Below are 14267 nucleotides of genomic sequence, written 5' to 3' on the forward strand. Positions count from 1 at the left end.
GGAGCTGGGCAAGCTCAAGGCACCGCAGGGCAAGGAGCATTACTCCGTGCCTCAGTTTCCCCATCGCCCAAAGGTGGGGACTTCCCGCCCCCGGGTAGCTTTGGCACGGCGCAGCCGCACTTTTCCAACCCTGCACAACTTGCTGGCGGCTCAGGGCTGAGCTTTAAGCGTCCGATGTGGGTGCAGAGAGCTGGTCAGGGTGGGGAGCAGGGCACCCACAAGCTGCGATAAGGGCAGGAAAAGCAGAGGCGACTCAAGCTCAGAGCAGCGTCACGCTGCCCACGCAGCACCGTCTGCCGTCGGGCTGAACCCGGTCTGCTCCCCACTGCCGTGGGGCTGAACCCGGGATTACGCACCTTGGACAAATCCAGCACATCCGGATCCCGGAGGGATTTCATTTCCTGGGAAAAGCCACCATGAAACGAAGCGGCCGCAGACGGAGCAAACCGTTCCCGCGCGAGAGGCACCTGCGAGCAATAAACACCCCGGCGCGTTTAATCCCCATCTGCCAGAAGCGGCCTGGAGGTTGTGAAAAGCTCCCGCAGTCTTTGTTCGAGTTGTCCCAGCGCCGCTGTCACACGAAGTACCCGTTCAGCAGAAAATCAAGGAAAATAAATAAATGCCCTCTCGCCGCGCGCTGGCCGGGCTGCGCTGCCGCAGGCACGTCCCCGGTCCCCCACCCCAGAGCCAGCCTGCCCGTGGCACCGTCTCTCTGCTCGATATTCCTCAGGCTAAAGATTTAGCCTGCGAGGAACGCGTTTGTTTTAAATAAACAGGTGGCACCGGGGACCTTTGCACAGCTTTCGGGAGAGCGGTGCCAGGAGGTGACGCCTACCTACTCAGGTCCAGAGCTGGCACAGCTCGGTCGTGCCCTGCCCCGCGGGGAGAGAAACCGCAGCGGCCGGGCTGCAGAACAAGCTCCAGAGTTTTTTCTGAAACCATCAGGATTTTAGTCGGACTACTATCCCCAGCTCGGGATCAGGGAACGAGCCCTTCCCCAGCTCACGCGCTGGTTTTGGGGCTGCACGGGAGCTCAGCAGCCATTTCGGCTCCTGGTTTTCAAGCACCTGAGGCTCTGCAGGCAAGGAGGACCTGAAACTCCAAAATGCTATAAATATTTTCAAGGGTTTTCTGGTTCCTCAGGGCTCTCATCCTGGCTAATGCTATGGGGCTAGCTCACAGCTCCAGCTCTGAAGCTCTACCATAATACACCAGCATCAGACACATCCATGCCCAGTGTTTCCAGCGCTAGCACAATTCGAGGCTCAGAGAAGAGCACCACTATTAAAGATACAACACAGACAACTCCTCTTTACGTCACTCTCCCACCAAAACCTCCCCAGCCTACCCTCAAAAGCCCGAACCAGAGCGCGGCTGGTAACCGGCGTTGGTTACCTTCACCCTTTTCTGCCCGCAGATCAGAGGGTGCAGCCGGGGCGGCTGCCAAAACAGGCAGGAACCATTTTGCAGCGGGAGCAGCCTTACCTCTCAGCCTGGCGAGGAAATCTCCGCTGCCGGGCACATCCGAGTGGGCTGCAACAGTCAGACCTGTTAGCACAAAGCCCCTGCACCCTTCAGAGAGAGTTTCTCGAGCATCAAACAGCGACTGTCTCCCTAATCCTGCCAGTTACGACACTCGCCAGGCAAAACAAAGGGTGCAACTGGTGGCAGCGAAGGTTGGGGCGAGGGGGTGAGGAATCCCGGCTTGGAAACATTGTTCTGGTAACAAAGGCACAGTGTTCGTTCCAGCACGGCCCGCGATTTCTATCCACCAACACGAAATTCTCGGCTGCCACCACCGTGCTGGTGAGCGGGGTCCGACGCGCGGCCAGACCGGGCTATATGGTGCCACGGGAGCCCAGCCACGAGCCACCACGGAGCCCTCGCCCGAATCTTGGGGCAGAAATAACCCCCTCTCACCCCGTGTGGGTCCCCTGAGCCACGTCATCGCTATGCCACTATCTCCTCCAGAGAAAAAGCACAAATCCATGCCCGACAGGCAGCCACGCTATCATTTATTTATGGCGGTGAAGAGAAACCTTATACTAGTGCTTGGGGCTGTCAGGAAAGCTGGTGCGAGGTACCAGCCCCTCGGAGAACAGAGGAATGAACCTGGCGAAGCGATTTCTGCTCCCCACACGTTCCCCCTGCTCTCATTCTTCCACTTATTTTACCGACGGAGTAACGTACTGATTTATTTTCCTGACTGTATGCCTTTTAGCTGCTCTTGGAGGCAGCCAGGTGCCTCCAGGCCCTCCCGGTAAAAAGAAAAGCAGGCTTCTTCCATGGTGTTTGTTTTATTACAAAGCCCCAACACACCTCGACAGAGCAACCAGGAAGAAAAAAAAGAATAAACCCCAAACAACGCAGCACACTGAAATACAATGGGGCTTCTCGTGCCCCGCCTAGCAGAGGAGCTCCAGCAAGCCTCTGGCAAAAGGAGGTTTGTTATCAGCACTAGGTAGAGCTCCTTCCCGCAGGTGTTTCGGCAAGGCGGGCAGCACCCGGAGGAGGGGGTCCCCCCAAGATGTACAGGGTTCGAGAAGACGGCAGCAGGCAGAGGTCCACTTGGCGGAACGGAGTCTGGGAGGCAGCACAGATGCCAGAAATGCTGCAGAGCTGCACCCCCACAAATAAACCGCGCTGGGTGTTAACGCATTCGTGTCACAGCCGCACCGGCACTTATCTGCAACAGAGCAAGGGGGTTCTGCTCTGAATACGCAAACAAGGGGGGTTGGTTGTGGGCTTTTTAGTGTTTTTTCTTCCTTTTTTTTAAGGGAGAAGGCAACACGCCACTGCCACTGAAGCGACAGGGCTGAAGCGTAGCCCAGGCAGTGCTTTTGCAGGCTGTTGCTGATCCAAACACAGCTGCAGTGCTGGGTGGGTTAACGTTTGCTCTCTCCTGAGCTCTGGGGTGCTGGTGGCATTTGGCTTTGCTCACTTCTCTTTGGGGGCATCGTATTTTCTCTTGCTCAAGTCCCACAGCAGGAGCACCCCGATGGTGATCACACTGAAAGCTGCCCAGTCCAGCTGGAAGGAGAAACTGTTAGAAAGAATTCAGAACAAACCACACGCAGCTGAGTTATAACCATCCGATCTTCCACTCCCAAAGCTTCTGGCCCAAATCCCACAGTGCCAGCTTCTTCACAGAGGTAGCTGGGATGGAAACTGCTCTTTCTGTGATATTTTCTCTGGACAACCGACACAGGTTAACTACAACCCATGCTGGAGTTTTTCAGGTGACTGTAGTACAAACCCAAGGCACCACAAACGGGCACTGTGCTGGGTTGCATGATTGCTGCGGTGTAATTTCAATTATTAATTGGAAGATGCTTACGAAGCAAGGCGAGAACCTCCTGTCAAACTCACGCTGAGCCAGGATTCCTCCCTGCCCAGGAGCACTCACAAAACCAACCTAAAAAAGGGGAGGAAGAGGAGGATAGTATTTGCCACCTTTCCTTCTTGCAACAGCACGTGCAGTATAAGAGTGCAGTGGCATGCATCATCTCCTAACAAGCTTAAAGAGCACAGCCAGGCGTATCTGATGTCCAACAGTTGCACGAACTGTCAAATCAAATCACTCACCACCACTTGCCCAACCTCCTGTGCCAGGTATGTCATGGTAGCAGAGGTGAAGTTGAAGGAACCAGCTTCACGAGGCGGCAGAGTCGCAGCGTGGGACACATCACTCACTCCGAGATCTGTAACTTAAGGAAAACAGTTGCATTTTGTCAAAGGAAGGAAAGTAAGGAGATGGGTAAAGAAGAGAATCGAATCAGGTGCCAAAGTCAGTCCTGCCAACAGATCCCAGTCCTCTGGCATTACAGACATCCAGACCCACCCAAGGCAGATCCCGCTGCTCCTCCTTCCCCACAACACCCTGCCCAGGATCCGGAATCCCGGTGACAATGAATGAGGACAGCAGAGCTGCAGGACGTTCAGGGGTAAGAACGAGCATTGGGAGGGGAGAAATTTCAAAACATGAGAAGATACCGAGCGATCCGGAGCCACTGGACATTGAACATCCCAGAGACGACGCCAAAATCCTCTGAGGGTGAAGAATCATCCGACGGCTCCGTATTTAAGGCAGCACTGAACTCAAGAAAGAAAGAGTCTCAGATTTGGTATTCTACTCACTAACTGAGCCATAGAGCGATGGCAGCTCCATACTGACAATTAACAGCTGGAAGAACTGACTTTTGAAACATAAAAAGGCACCGAGATGGGGAGGAGAGTCAAGGTGTATTACAAGATTGCAGGAAGAGGAAGTCAAAGCTGAGAGAAGCTGCAAAAAGTCAGGAAACTGGATGTCAGAAAAGCTCACAAAGCCAAGAAAGAGCGTCTGTGTGCATGGGGAGGGGAACATCACAAGATGAAACACGAGGAACTGCGCCACGCAGCTAGAGCAGCCACGAGGTGAAAGCAGGAAACAGCGAAAGCAGGGACAAAGGAACGGGAAGGAAAAGGCAAATCGCAGGGTCGGATCTTCAAGCACTGGTGGTGAGCTCAGGCCTAGGGGGAGCAAAGATAACAGCACACCACGGAGCCTAGAAACAGCCTCAAACCCCGCAGACACACACACGCGTGGAGATTTGCTCCTGGTGAGCGTGAGACAAAGCTTACCTGGAGCCAGCAGCGCAGATGACGTACTGCAGAGTCCGGTCCTCCACAGCATATCCGTTTAATAGTGATTTGGAGGCCAGGAGCCTGGCCCCTTCCTGGCAGCGGGCCATGCAGAACAGGGCAAACGCAGCGAGAATCAGGAGCCTCACCTAGAAGCAAAAAGAAAAATGGAGTATCGTTGATGATTTTATTGCAAAGAGAATGCAAATGGGACGCTAAATGAGACAATTCAAGCCTTCACGTGCAGCAAGACACGAAGAGCCGTGTACCTCGCAGCAATATTGATAAGGGATATCACAGAGCAGGGAGAAACAGCCCTGGCAGCACACAGCTCTGCCGCTGCCCCTCAGACACCGACGTTCTTGCTGGAAAGCGCACAGGTAACGGCACAGCAACGGCGTCGGTTGGCAGGCACGGCAGAAAAGATGGTTGTCTCCCTTTTCACAGCCCCAACGGGTATCTCTCCTATCACTGAAGCGGCAGAGTGAAGGACGGCAGCTTTCCATCACTGCCTGTGCCACCTCTGACAAAACAGAGCTGCTTCTTCTCCCCACCAAATTCCCTGTATTCTCAGAAAGCACGAGCTCTTATTCCCAGCCACCGAGGGACTACCAACTCCCACCGGCGGCCTTTCTCTCCCCGAACTCCCTGCTTCGGGCCACGTGTCCTTATTTCCCTGAGCCCAGCATCTCCGGAGCTGCCTCACAGAGAAGACGAGGACACCGCACCTCGTTATATAGGCTACCTATATATGCTGAGGTGTCAGAGCCCCCACTCTCTATGCCAGGGGACCCTTCCTTCCCCTCAGTGTTCCCCTGCCACGGTTTTCACGCCAGCGTTTCCACCCCGGGCTGCTCCTACAGACCCACGCAGCCCGGAGGGCTCCCCGCAAACCAAAGAACCCCCCTGTTTCACCGACTGCTGTCTGCAGGGGACCCAGGGCCCAGACACCAGTGCTGCCCCAGCTCAGTGACCCCCCCAGAGCTTCGGGAGCAGACCCTGCCTGGTCCCCCGCATCCCCACAAAGCCCGCTCCCAGTACAGCCCCACCCCCACCCCCCGGGACCTCTCTGACCCCCACAGACCCCTCCCAGGGCTCCCCCTCCATGAACCTGCTCCATTCCAGAACCCCCCAGCCCCAGCCCCTCCACAGGCCCTCCCCTGCCCCACAGACCCCCAGCTCTCCCCTCCGCAGGCCCTCCCCTGCCCCACAGACCCCCAGCTCTCCCCTCCGCAGGCCCTCCCCTGCCCCACAGGCCCCCCAGCTCTCCCCTCCGCAGGCCCTCCCCTGCCCCACAGGCCCCCAGCTCTCCCCTCCGCAGGCCCTCCCCTGCCCCACAGGCCCCCCAGCTCTCCCCTCCGCAGGCCCTCCCCTGCCCCACAGGCCCCCCAGCTCTCCCCTCCGCAGGCCCTCCCCTGCCCCACAGGCCCCCCAGCTCTCCCCTCCGCAGGCCCTCCCCTGCCCCACAGGCCCCCCAGCTCTCCCCTCCGCAGGCCCTCCCCTGCCCCACAGAACCCCCAGCTCTCCCCTCCGCAGGCCCTCCCCTGCCCCACAGGCCCCCCCAGCTCTCCCCTCCGCAGGCCCTCCCCTGCCCCACAGACCCCCAGCTCTCCCCTCCGCAGGCCCTCCCCTGCCCCACAGGCCCCCCAGCTCTCCCCTCCGCAGGCCCTCCCCTGCCCCACAGACCCCCAGCTCTCCCCTCCGCAGGCCCTCCCCTGCCCCACAGGCCCCCCAGCTCTCCCCTCCGCAGGCCCTCCCCTGCCCCACAGGCCCCCAGCTCTCCCCTCCGCAGGCCCTCCCCTGCCCCACAGAACCCCCAGCTCTCCCCTCCGCAGGCCCTCCCCTGCCCCACAGATCCCCCTGCCACCCCTCCAGGCCTCCCTTGCCCCCAGATCCCCCTCCCAGTCGCCCCTCACCGTCTCCGCCCGGCGGAACACTGAGCCCAGGCACCGGCTACCAGAAGTCCCCGGTGACCGGAAGTGACCGCCGCTGCCATACCACACCCCCCGAGGCACGCTGGGAAATGTAGTTCTTCGCCCATCGAGGGACTCCGCGCATGCGCAGAGTGTGCCACCGCCCCTGCCCTCCTTCTCGCCCTGGGCCTTCACTTAAGCTAGAGAGGGGTTGACCTGGAGTAGAGGTATCTGCAAACGCCACCTTTAATTAAAAAATATACTGCTCTACCCTGGCCTGCAAGGGGCCCTGCTGCCCTCCAGAGAGCCCTGGGATCTTTGCTGGGCTTCGCTGTGGCCTTTCGAAAGGTTGGGTTGGATTTGGGGTGAGGGCTAGGGTTTTTGTGAGAGAAAGGGCAGAATCCCAGTGTTTGTGTGGCTGTGAAGCGGCTGGTGTGGAAAGGTGAGGGCTGCTGGAAGGTTTTAGTCCTGGCTGCTTTTGCATGGGAGCAATGGATGGGGTTCTGTCTCCTTCCTGGGCTCTGTCTAGGGTTAGGGGTAGGGTGAAGGTTAGGGTTTGGAGAGAGAAAGCGAAGAGCCCCAGTGTTTGGGGGCTTAGAAGGGGCTGCCAAGGAAAGGCGACTGCTGCAAAAAGCTTTCAGTCCTGGCCCCTTTTGTGTGGGAGCCGTAGCTGGGGATCCGTGTCGGTCCTGGGCTCTGTTTTGGACTTGGGTTAAAAGTTCTAGAGGGGCTCAAAGACCAAAACAGGGGTCTCAGACAGAGTAAAAGGCACACAGAGACCTCTGGGGCACAAGGAAAGCCAGAGAATGACTTGTGAGGGAACTCAGAGGGTCCTAAGGCCGTTACAGAGACAATAGAAAGCTTGGGGAAGAAAAGAAGAACTTGAGAAGGGATCTGAGCAGAGAAAATCAGTTCTCATAGGTCGAGGGACTGAATAGAGGCATCCTAATTAGCACAGAGGACAAAACGAGTGCTCTGGCAAGCAAAGAAAGTCTGAGGAGGGACCCACCAGCACTGTCCAGTACCCACCTAAACCCCCAGGACCCTTCTAGTGCCCCCAATACCTTCCCAGATCCCCAATACCCTCAAAAGTCCCCCAGGACCCTCCCCCCCCCATAGCCCTAGTATGCCACAGAGCCACCCAGGACCCTCCAGCTTTCTCCAGCACCCTCATCAAAGCCCCCTCAGTATCTTCCAAGACCTTCCCAGAGCCTCCCAGGACTCACCAGAGCCCCCAAGGTCCTCCCAATATCCCAAATACACTCCCAGAGCCCCCCCCCATATCCTCCAAAGCCCTCAAGGACCTTCCAAGTGCCCCCAGTGTGCCCTCAGAGCACCCCCAAGCCCTCCCCAAGCCTCCAGAACACCCCAGAGCACCCCAGAACCTCCCAGTCACCCTGCTGAGCACCCAAGTACACCCTAAAACTCTTCAGGACCCCCAAGAGCCACTCAAGACCCTCCCAGTGCCACCTATATCTACCCAGTACCTGTGAGAACCCTCCCATGGCCCCAGTACCTTCCCAGGGCCCCCCAGATTGTATGTTTGTGTTAAGTCAATTTTTTTTTTTTCCTTCATTGCATGAGGGTCTTGGCCCATCAGCTCTTGGCTGGTTGATGTTTTTGCTGAAGATATGATGGGTTTTGATCCCCTTCCAAGGACAGAGCTGGAGCTGTAGGTGCTCAGTGGTCTACAGAGATCTCCATGCTTGGAAAGGAGATCTCTTTAGTCGGGAGGGTTTGAAGAGTGAGCAAAGCTTTGGCAAAAGGGTTAAAAAAACCCAGCAATGACCTATCTGGAGAGCCCAAACACAACTGCAAAGGCCAATACGTGATAATTTTGATGATGTGATGTGCGCATTCTCAAATGTCACCTTGCAGACGGAGACTTCTTCAATTCCCCCGTCTACCCCAAGGTGGCAGTGGCACCTCAGGCCAGCACAGCGCCCAACTTAAAAACTACAAGCCGTTTTTTAAAGCCTATAGTAAATACATAAAGTTAAAGGGTTGGTGAACTTGCAATCTCAACCAAAAGGTTTAACGTGAAAACCTTTTTCCTTCAGAACTGGTTTTGCCGTCCCTGTTGGAAACAAGCGTTGTGTTTGATGATGGGTTGTGTTGTGTGGGTGCGATGGAGCTGAAGTGCCGGTGGCAGCATTTATATTTTGATATCATCATAATGAGAACTTACATCAACGTGAAACCACGGATATCAGCTACTTTCTCTCCCCACACTTTTGGCAGCGGTGCGATGGTCTATATCCTCCATTCCAAAATCATAGACATCGTTTGGAGAGAAACATCATTTGTGGAGAGGTTTTGTGAGAGGTCCTTACATGGAGGAGCACTGCCAGGTGAGAAAGTACCAGCTGGAATTCCCTCTGCCACCCATTCCTGCCTCTAGAGACAAAGTAGAGGATTTTTGGACAGTGAAACTGAATTTTTTTATTTTTTCAAAGAAATTATGCGATTTCATCAACATCACACAGAGATTAAATGATATCTGTGTGATCGTAGCAGTACTCAATGCTAAACTGGAGGGAGGAAAACATGATCTCCATTATAACTGTAGGTATCGCAAATTTACTCTGAAAAAAAATTTTTCGCCAAAAAGAAGTCACTAGGTGCCTGTGAATCATATTCCAAAATCCTCCCACGCAAAGGACTCCCTCCCAGCCTGTAAGACAGGCGGATCTAACAGGACTTTGTCCACAGAGCCAGAAAAATTATTCTTGAAGTCAGTAGATCCATGCAAGTGTAGCATCAGTAGTTTAACCGAAGCCTCAGGAGTCCTCTCTGAAGCACAGGGTCCATCTATATTACCGGGTAAGAGGCATAACTGGCGATCCCGCAATGGTTCGCGTGGTTTCTTGACATGCGGATATAGCCCTCGTCACCAAAGCGCACGCCCCAACTTTTGGGAGAGGAAACAAACAGACATGAGAAAAATTAAATTCCTTTTTCTGTAAGTGAAGCGGCAGCTGTATTAACATCATGGCACTGAAGTGTTTTCATTAACTGCTTCATGGGATTTCTAATCCCCTATTAAGTTACGACAACACTCATCAACATAAAGAGAACTTAAGGTGGGTGTAAGTGTATTTTAAATGCATTTAAAGTTCCTTCACACTGCTAGGATGACATAAAGATGCTTTGACATGGCTAAGCACAAATCCTTAGGGCATAGTTTAAGGACCAATACCAACTTTAAGCTCTGTAACAACCCCCATTGCACAAGCACCCAACTGATCTCCCTCTCATCTGTATAAATATCAGTCGTTATAAAATCATGAGGATGTCAGTTTGAGCAGTGGGAGGTTACCTAGGAGAAGCCTATCCCTATAGGTAGTGAGCATATAGATAGCGAGAGTTCAGTGATATACGGTCATGCCTCTACCTGTTTTTCACAAGCCAGTAATCCTTATCATTCAGGGTGCCGTAGCCGATCACGAGCACTGCATGATTCACCTCCTGTGTGCACCGGGGGTCATCATACACGCCTGGAAGAAAAGGAGCTTGGAAGCATGTCATCAGACCACAAGACCTCGTCTCTGAGTCGTCAGTGGGACTGAATTCAACCTTCAGCATAGTCACTAACGCTGCTATCTTAGGTTTTGTCATATTGATGCCTTAATTCGGGAATTAAGCCCCAACTTGCCAAATTCCACCGAATTTCATAAGCTTTACATGCAGAGAGACACAGAAGACTGTGAAGGTGGTCTCCAGGGTAAAAGAACATACCTGACCTGTACAAGAAGAAGGTGGGCTGGGTGGCGTCAATGGCGACAGAGACTGGCCCGATGTTGGCTACAGCATCTTTCAGGGCTGCTTCATCGGCATATGGGAGCTCAACGTACTTGGAGCAAGTGGCGGCTCGTGTGGAAGCATTGTATTGACATGTCCCGTTCTGGTGGGAACAAGGAGGAGTTGAGAAGAGGAGTGTGAAGAATCCATGAGGAACATCTCAAGACTTTCAGGTACGTGTTTTCTGTCAGCCCTCTTTCACCCTGTGCTACCCCGTTCTTCACTTTTCTTTGACCACCATTTTTGTATACACAGGATTACAGAAAGGATGGCTGGAAGGACCTGAAGAGACCATCTTGTCCATGTTACTTCCCCACACCAAGAGCAGCCAAACTATTTCAACAGAATTCTCTGCCTTTTTTCTAGAAAATTGTGATGACAATACTTCTGCCACTTCCCTAGAGAAACTGTCCTTGCTTCCTCATTCTTCCCATCAGAAGACTCATGTTTAACCTAAATTTCTTCTATTGCAAATTAAGCCTAAGGCTTCTCATTCTCCCTCTGGACACAGAGAACAGTGTCTTTCGTCTCTGTAGCTGCCCTATGCATGTTTGAAGACTTATATTCCACTTTTCTTTCTTGGACTAAACTGCTGTTACTTTGACCTGTTTTCAAGACACAAGGTCATTCCAGGGCATCTCTTTGTCTCTGGCCATCAAGACTCTCAGCATTAGGATCTTTATTTTCTTATGGCTCTTTCCTTATGACCTTTCAGCAGTCATACAGCATCTGTTACAGGCAACTTTTAACAACAGTTGTATGAACATCATTGACTGGAAACCTCCGCCCACTGATATAGTAGAAATATCAATATCCCATTTTAAAACTATGGAAGACGGAACAATACAGAGCGCTGAGAACAGGACTCAGGACTCCTCTCCCATTTTTCCCTTCGGTGTAGTATGTTGCCTAATAATTGATGTAGGACAGAAATAAACATGTAGAAATTCTGGCTCCCAGTCCAGTCATTCACCTATGAGAAAAAAAAAGTCTAAAGGTCCCTCCCCTGAGTTTGAAAGAATCAGCTGCAAAGGCTGAGAAGATGACACAAGACTGGTGGAAACCAAGACAGAGGGAAAGCAGTGGGAGAGGAGGAGAAAGGTGTCTACTCAGGAGAGCAGAACGAATGCCCGTGTTGCTTCCATGCTCATGTGTTTTTCTGCAGATTTCACATGCTGTCTAGGTCTGATGCCTACCTGAGCCGTGTAGGGGTAGGAATCATCCGAGTCAATCCCTTCGTTGTCAATGATGTACTGGAAAGCTTTGGTCATGAAACCTCCACTGCAGCCTTTGTTCCCGTACATCATGGAGCAGTCAACGAGGTTCTGGGCACTCAGAGACACCAGCTTCCCCGTCTTCAGCTTCACCTGGGCTTCGAGGGCTCCCACGGCGCTGAACGCCCAGCACGACCCACAGGCACCCTGCAAAAGCCCCAGAGACGCTCAGACGCTGCCCCATGGGACCAAGACATGGGGATGCACAGAGAGCGCTTCAAACCTGGTTCTTTACATCCGTGACGCATCCCTTCTCCCTCCAGTCCACCGTGTCCGGGACTTTGCTGCCAAGGTGCAGTCGGTACGTGGAGGTCCGGTTTGACCGAGGAGCAACGTTCAGCCCAGTTAACAAAGCCGCCACTTCCTCGCTGGTCTGGTGGGAAAAGAAAACACCGGCTCATGATCTCCTTGTCTCTGGTAAGTCCTACACTGGGTGTGTTGGAGGTGGAGGGGGATTTCCCTTGAACAGTCTGAGCTGCAAGAGGTAGCAGGTTTGTGGAGTCCTTGGCTTTTTATTTTTTACATTTAATTTCTAGCTGTTCATTGGAAAGGACAAGAAAAAGAAAATATAAAGCTTAACTCCAGTACCAAAAATCCCTAGAAGCTGGTATGTTTCATTAAACACCACCACAACCTTGGGACATTGAAGAGGGATGATTTGCAAATACATATAATGACCAGGACCAGGTCCACGCACCCCAAATTCTGCATTAAGAAGGAGTTATTTCCTCACACCAGATTGCCTCATGCTGGTAGGTTGAGCACAGGAATGTCTGAGCAGTTTGTCCAAGGCTGCCACAGTCCACAAGAAGAGGTTGGGCCGAGAAGGGTTGTTGGGAGTTTTCCACCCCTGACCCACTTATATTCCTTGTTCAATCAACTTCGCAGGTGATTAGAGACAAAGACAAGCCCCTTCTCAGCAGTGCGGCCAGCACCTACCATGTCTCCCAGGTGGTTCATGCCCAGCTGGTAGGAGTGCAGCCCCAGGGAGTGCTCCAGATTATGCAGCGTCACGAGTCGCAGGTTCCTCTCCCACGTCACACGCCGGTCCCCTTCCTCTTTCTGAAATCAAACGCAGCCTTGTGGTGTTGTAGCAACAGCCCCCGCAGCCATTTCATCCCATTTTATCCCACAAAAGATTGTCGGGAGCCCCTGCCAAACCATCCCAGGGAACCAGCAGCGCTTCGAAGCGGTCGGCTCTTCTCCCCGCTGCGTGATGCAGCGGATGGTCATACCAGAGCAGCACCCACCATGGCAGCACCCCGAGCCATCTCCACACCCACAAGATGCCCCTACCTCATGGCGATACTCCTTGCCGTAGGTTTTCTTCCAGAGCTGCCAGTGCCAGTCCAGCGTGGGGTCGGGGTGTCCCAGTGCCACCGCAAGCGTGGCCAGGAAGGCGATGGAAGCCAGCAGCTTCATCCCGCTCAGCTGGGAGCGGGGAGTCGGATCGACGCAGCACACACGCTGGGAGCCGAGGGCTCAGAGCCGGAGCCGTGCTTGACCCCTTAGTGACAAATCCGGTTTGGTAAGGGAGGCAGAACGGTGATGACATCCCTGACCTGGACTCCCTGGCATGCCCTTCATGGGGTTTCTACACTAGGTGATGCCAACAGCTCCTGTCCTACCTGCCCAGACAAACACCCCACAGCGGCACTGCCTGCTCCGCTCGCCTGCTGCGTACCCCCAACCCCTGCGAGGTGGGAAGAGAAATCCCATCCAGGACTCAGAAACTTCCCTCAGGGGGAGAAGTCTGCCGGATCCAACCCCTTCCCATGTGGACACCAACATGCAGGGACACATCCAGACACGCGCCTTGTCTCACGGTTCCACCCTGCCCGAGAAACTCTCCCCGAAGGAGGCTTACACATCGCCTGGTCAAGTGGCTGTTTTGACAAACCTGTGTTTTCCAGCACCTTAAAAAGCAAAAAAAAAAAAAAAAAAATCCTATTTTCATCCAGCTGATGTTCACCAGCTCCTGCGGATGGGCTACTCTGTACAATTCAACTACCCAGAGCGGGCTTGGAGGAGATTAGAGAGAAGATGGAGTCAGAGTCAGTATAAAAATATTGTTCCTTCAGCTTTACTTCCTCAAAGCTCAGTCCTCCCAGAGGGCTTTTAAAATACAAAAGCACCCAACGTACCTGAAAAGGCTGCTTCTGGTGGCGAGCACCAATCTTCAGCTCCCCAGCAGTGCACGTGTATGGGGTAGGGGGGATGCCAGGGACAAATCCAGCACGTCCCCACCACCAGGACGCCCAGGACCTCCAGCACACGGCAGCTGCAACTCGTCAGACAAATCACGAGTCAGGAAATGAGGAAATGCTTTGATTTCATTTTCTCTTAGCAGGGAGCTGGGCTTGCTGTGCCAGTCATGCGGTTATTTGAAGTAGGACCCTCAATACCATCAGAAAATGATTGCAGCTGAGAGCTTCCTATTTCCAGCACCCCAAAAATTAATGGCAAGGCTCTCACAGTGGTTTATGTAGCTTGTGGGGCCAGTGGGCAGGAACAGGAGTCACACTCCTCCGATACGATTTTTGCATTTTTGTGATTTGGTGCTGAGCTAAGAGCACGGTGAGGTCATGCACGGAGCCTTGCTACTGGTTTGGACTGGGTAGACCTGAGCTCCCATCTCACCTCAGCAGTGTACCAA

At 53.7% G+C, this 14267-nt stretch overlaps 2 protein-coding genes across 2 annotated transcripts; both read right to left on the reverse strand.

The window, feature by feature from the left end:
* Window positions 1-2226: 2226 nt before the first annotated feature.
* Window positions 2227-6620, reverse strand: LOC140644100 (translocon-associated protein subunit beta-like). Its single transcript, XM_072846609.1, has 5 exons — window positions 6540-6620; window positions 4624-4772; window positions 3994-4092; window positions 3586-3707; window positions 2227-3030 (listed from the first exon to the last, which is right to left on the reverse strand). Exons 2-4 carry the CDS (start codon window positions 4731-4733, stop codon window positions 3686-3688), a joined length of 231 nt encoding a protein of 76 aa, XP_072702710.1. The 5' UTR covers window positions 4734-4772; window positions 6540-6620; the 3' UTR covers window positions 2227-3030; window positions 3586-3685.
* A 2384-nt stretch (window positions 6621-9004) lies between these two features.
* On the reverse strand, window positions 9005-14070 carry LOC140644254 (cathepsin S-like). Its single transcript, XM_072846891.1, has 8 exons — window positions 13756-14070; window positions 12908-13118; window positions 12551-12673; window positions 11835-11984; window positions 11534-11758; window positions 10275-10440; window positions 9931-10033; window positions 9005-9447 (listed from the first exon to the last, which is right to left on the reverse strand). The coding sequence occupies exons 2-8, from the start codon at window positions 13031-13033 to the stop codon at window positions 9348-9350; spliced, it is 993 nt and encodes a 330-aa protein (XP_072702992.1). The 5' UTR covers window positions 13034-13118; window positions 13756-14070; the 3' UTR covers window positions 9005-9347.
* Between the last annotated feature and the right edge of the window lie 197 nt (window positions 14071-14267).

The sequence above is a fragment of the Ciconia boyciana genome, chromosome 26 (assembly GCF_034638445.1).
Source record: "Ciconia boyciana chromosome 26, ASM3463844v1, whole genome shotgun sequence".
In the NCBI taxonomy this organism is placed as follows: Eukaryota; Metazoa; Chordata; class Aves; order Ciconiiformes; family Ciconiidae; genus Ciconia; species Ciconia boyciana.

Bases quoted from the DNA above. Each gene is read 5' to 3' on its own strand.
- LOC140644100 (XM_072846609.1), bottom strand. From the start codon at position 4,733: ATGGCCCGCTGCCAGGAAGGGGCCAGGCTCCTGGCCTCCAAATCACTA. The intron at 4,093-4,623 runs GTAAGCTTTGTC...TCTTGAGTTCAG, and splicing joins ATCTGCGCTGCTGGCTCCAG to TGCTGCCTTAAATACGGAGC. The intron at 3,708-3,993 runs GTATCTTCTCAT...GTTTTCCTTAAG, and splicing joins CAGTGGCTCCGGATCGCTCG to TTACAGATCTCGGAGTGAGT.
- LOC140644254 (XM_072846891.1), bottom strand. From the start codon at position 13,033: ATGAAGCTGCTGGCTTCCATCGCCTTCCTGGCCACGCTTGCGGTGGCA. The intron at 10,441-11,533 runs GTAGGCATCAGA...TGTTCCCACCAG, and splicing joins CCTACCCCTACACGGCTCAG to AACGGGACATGTCAATACAA. The intron at 10,034-10,274 runs GTATGTTCTTTT...CTTTTCTTCCAG, and splicing joins CTTCTTCTTGTACAGGTCAG to GCGTGTATGATGACCCCCGG.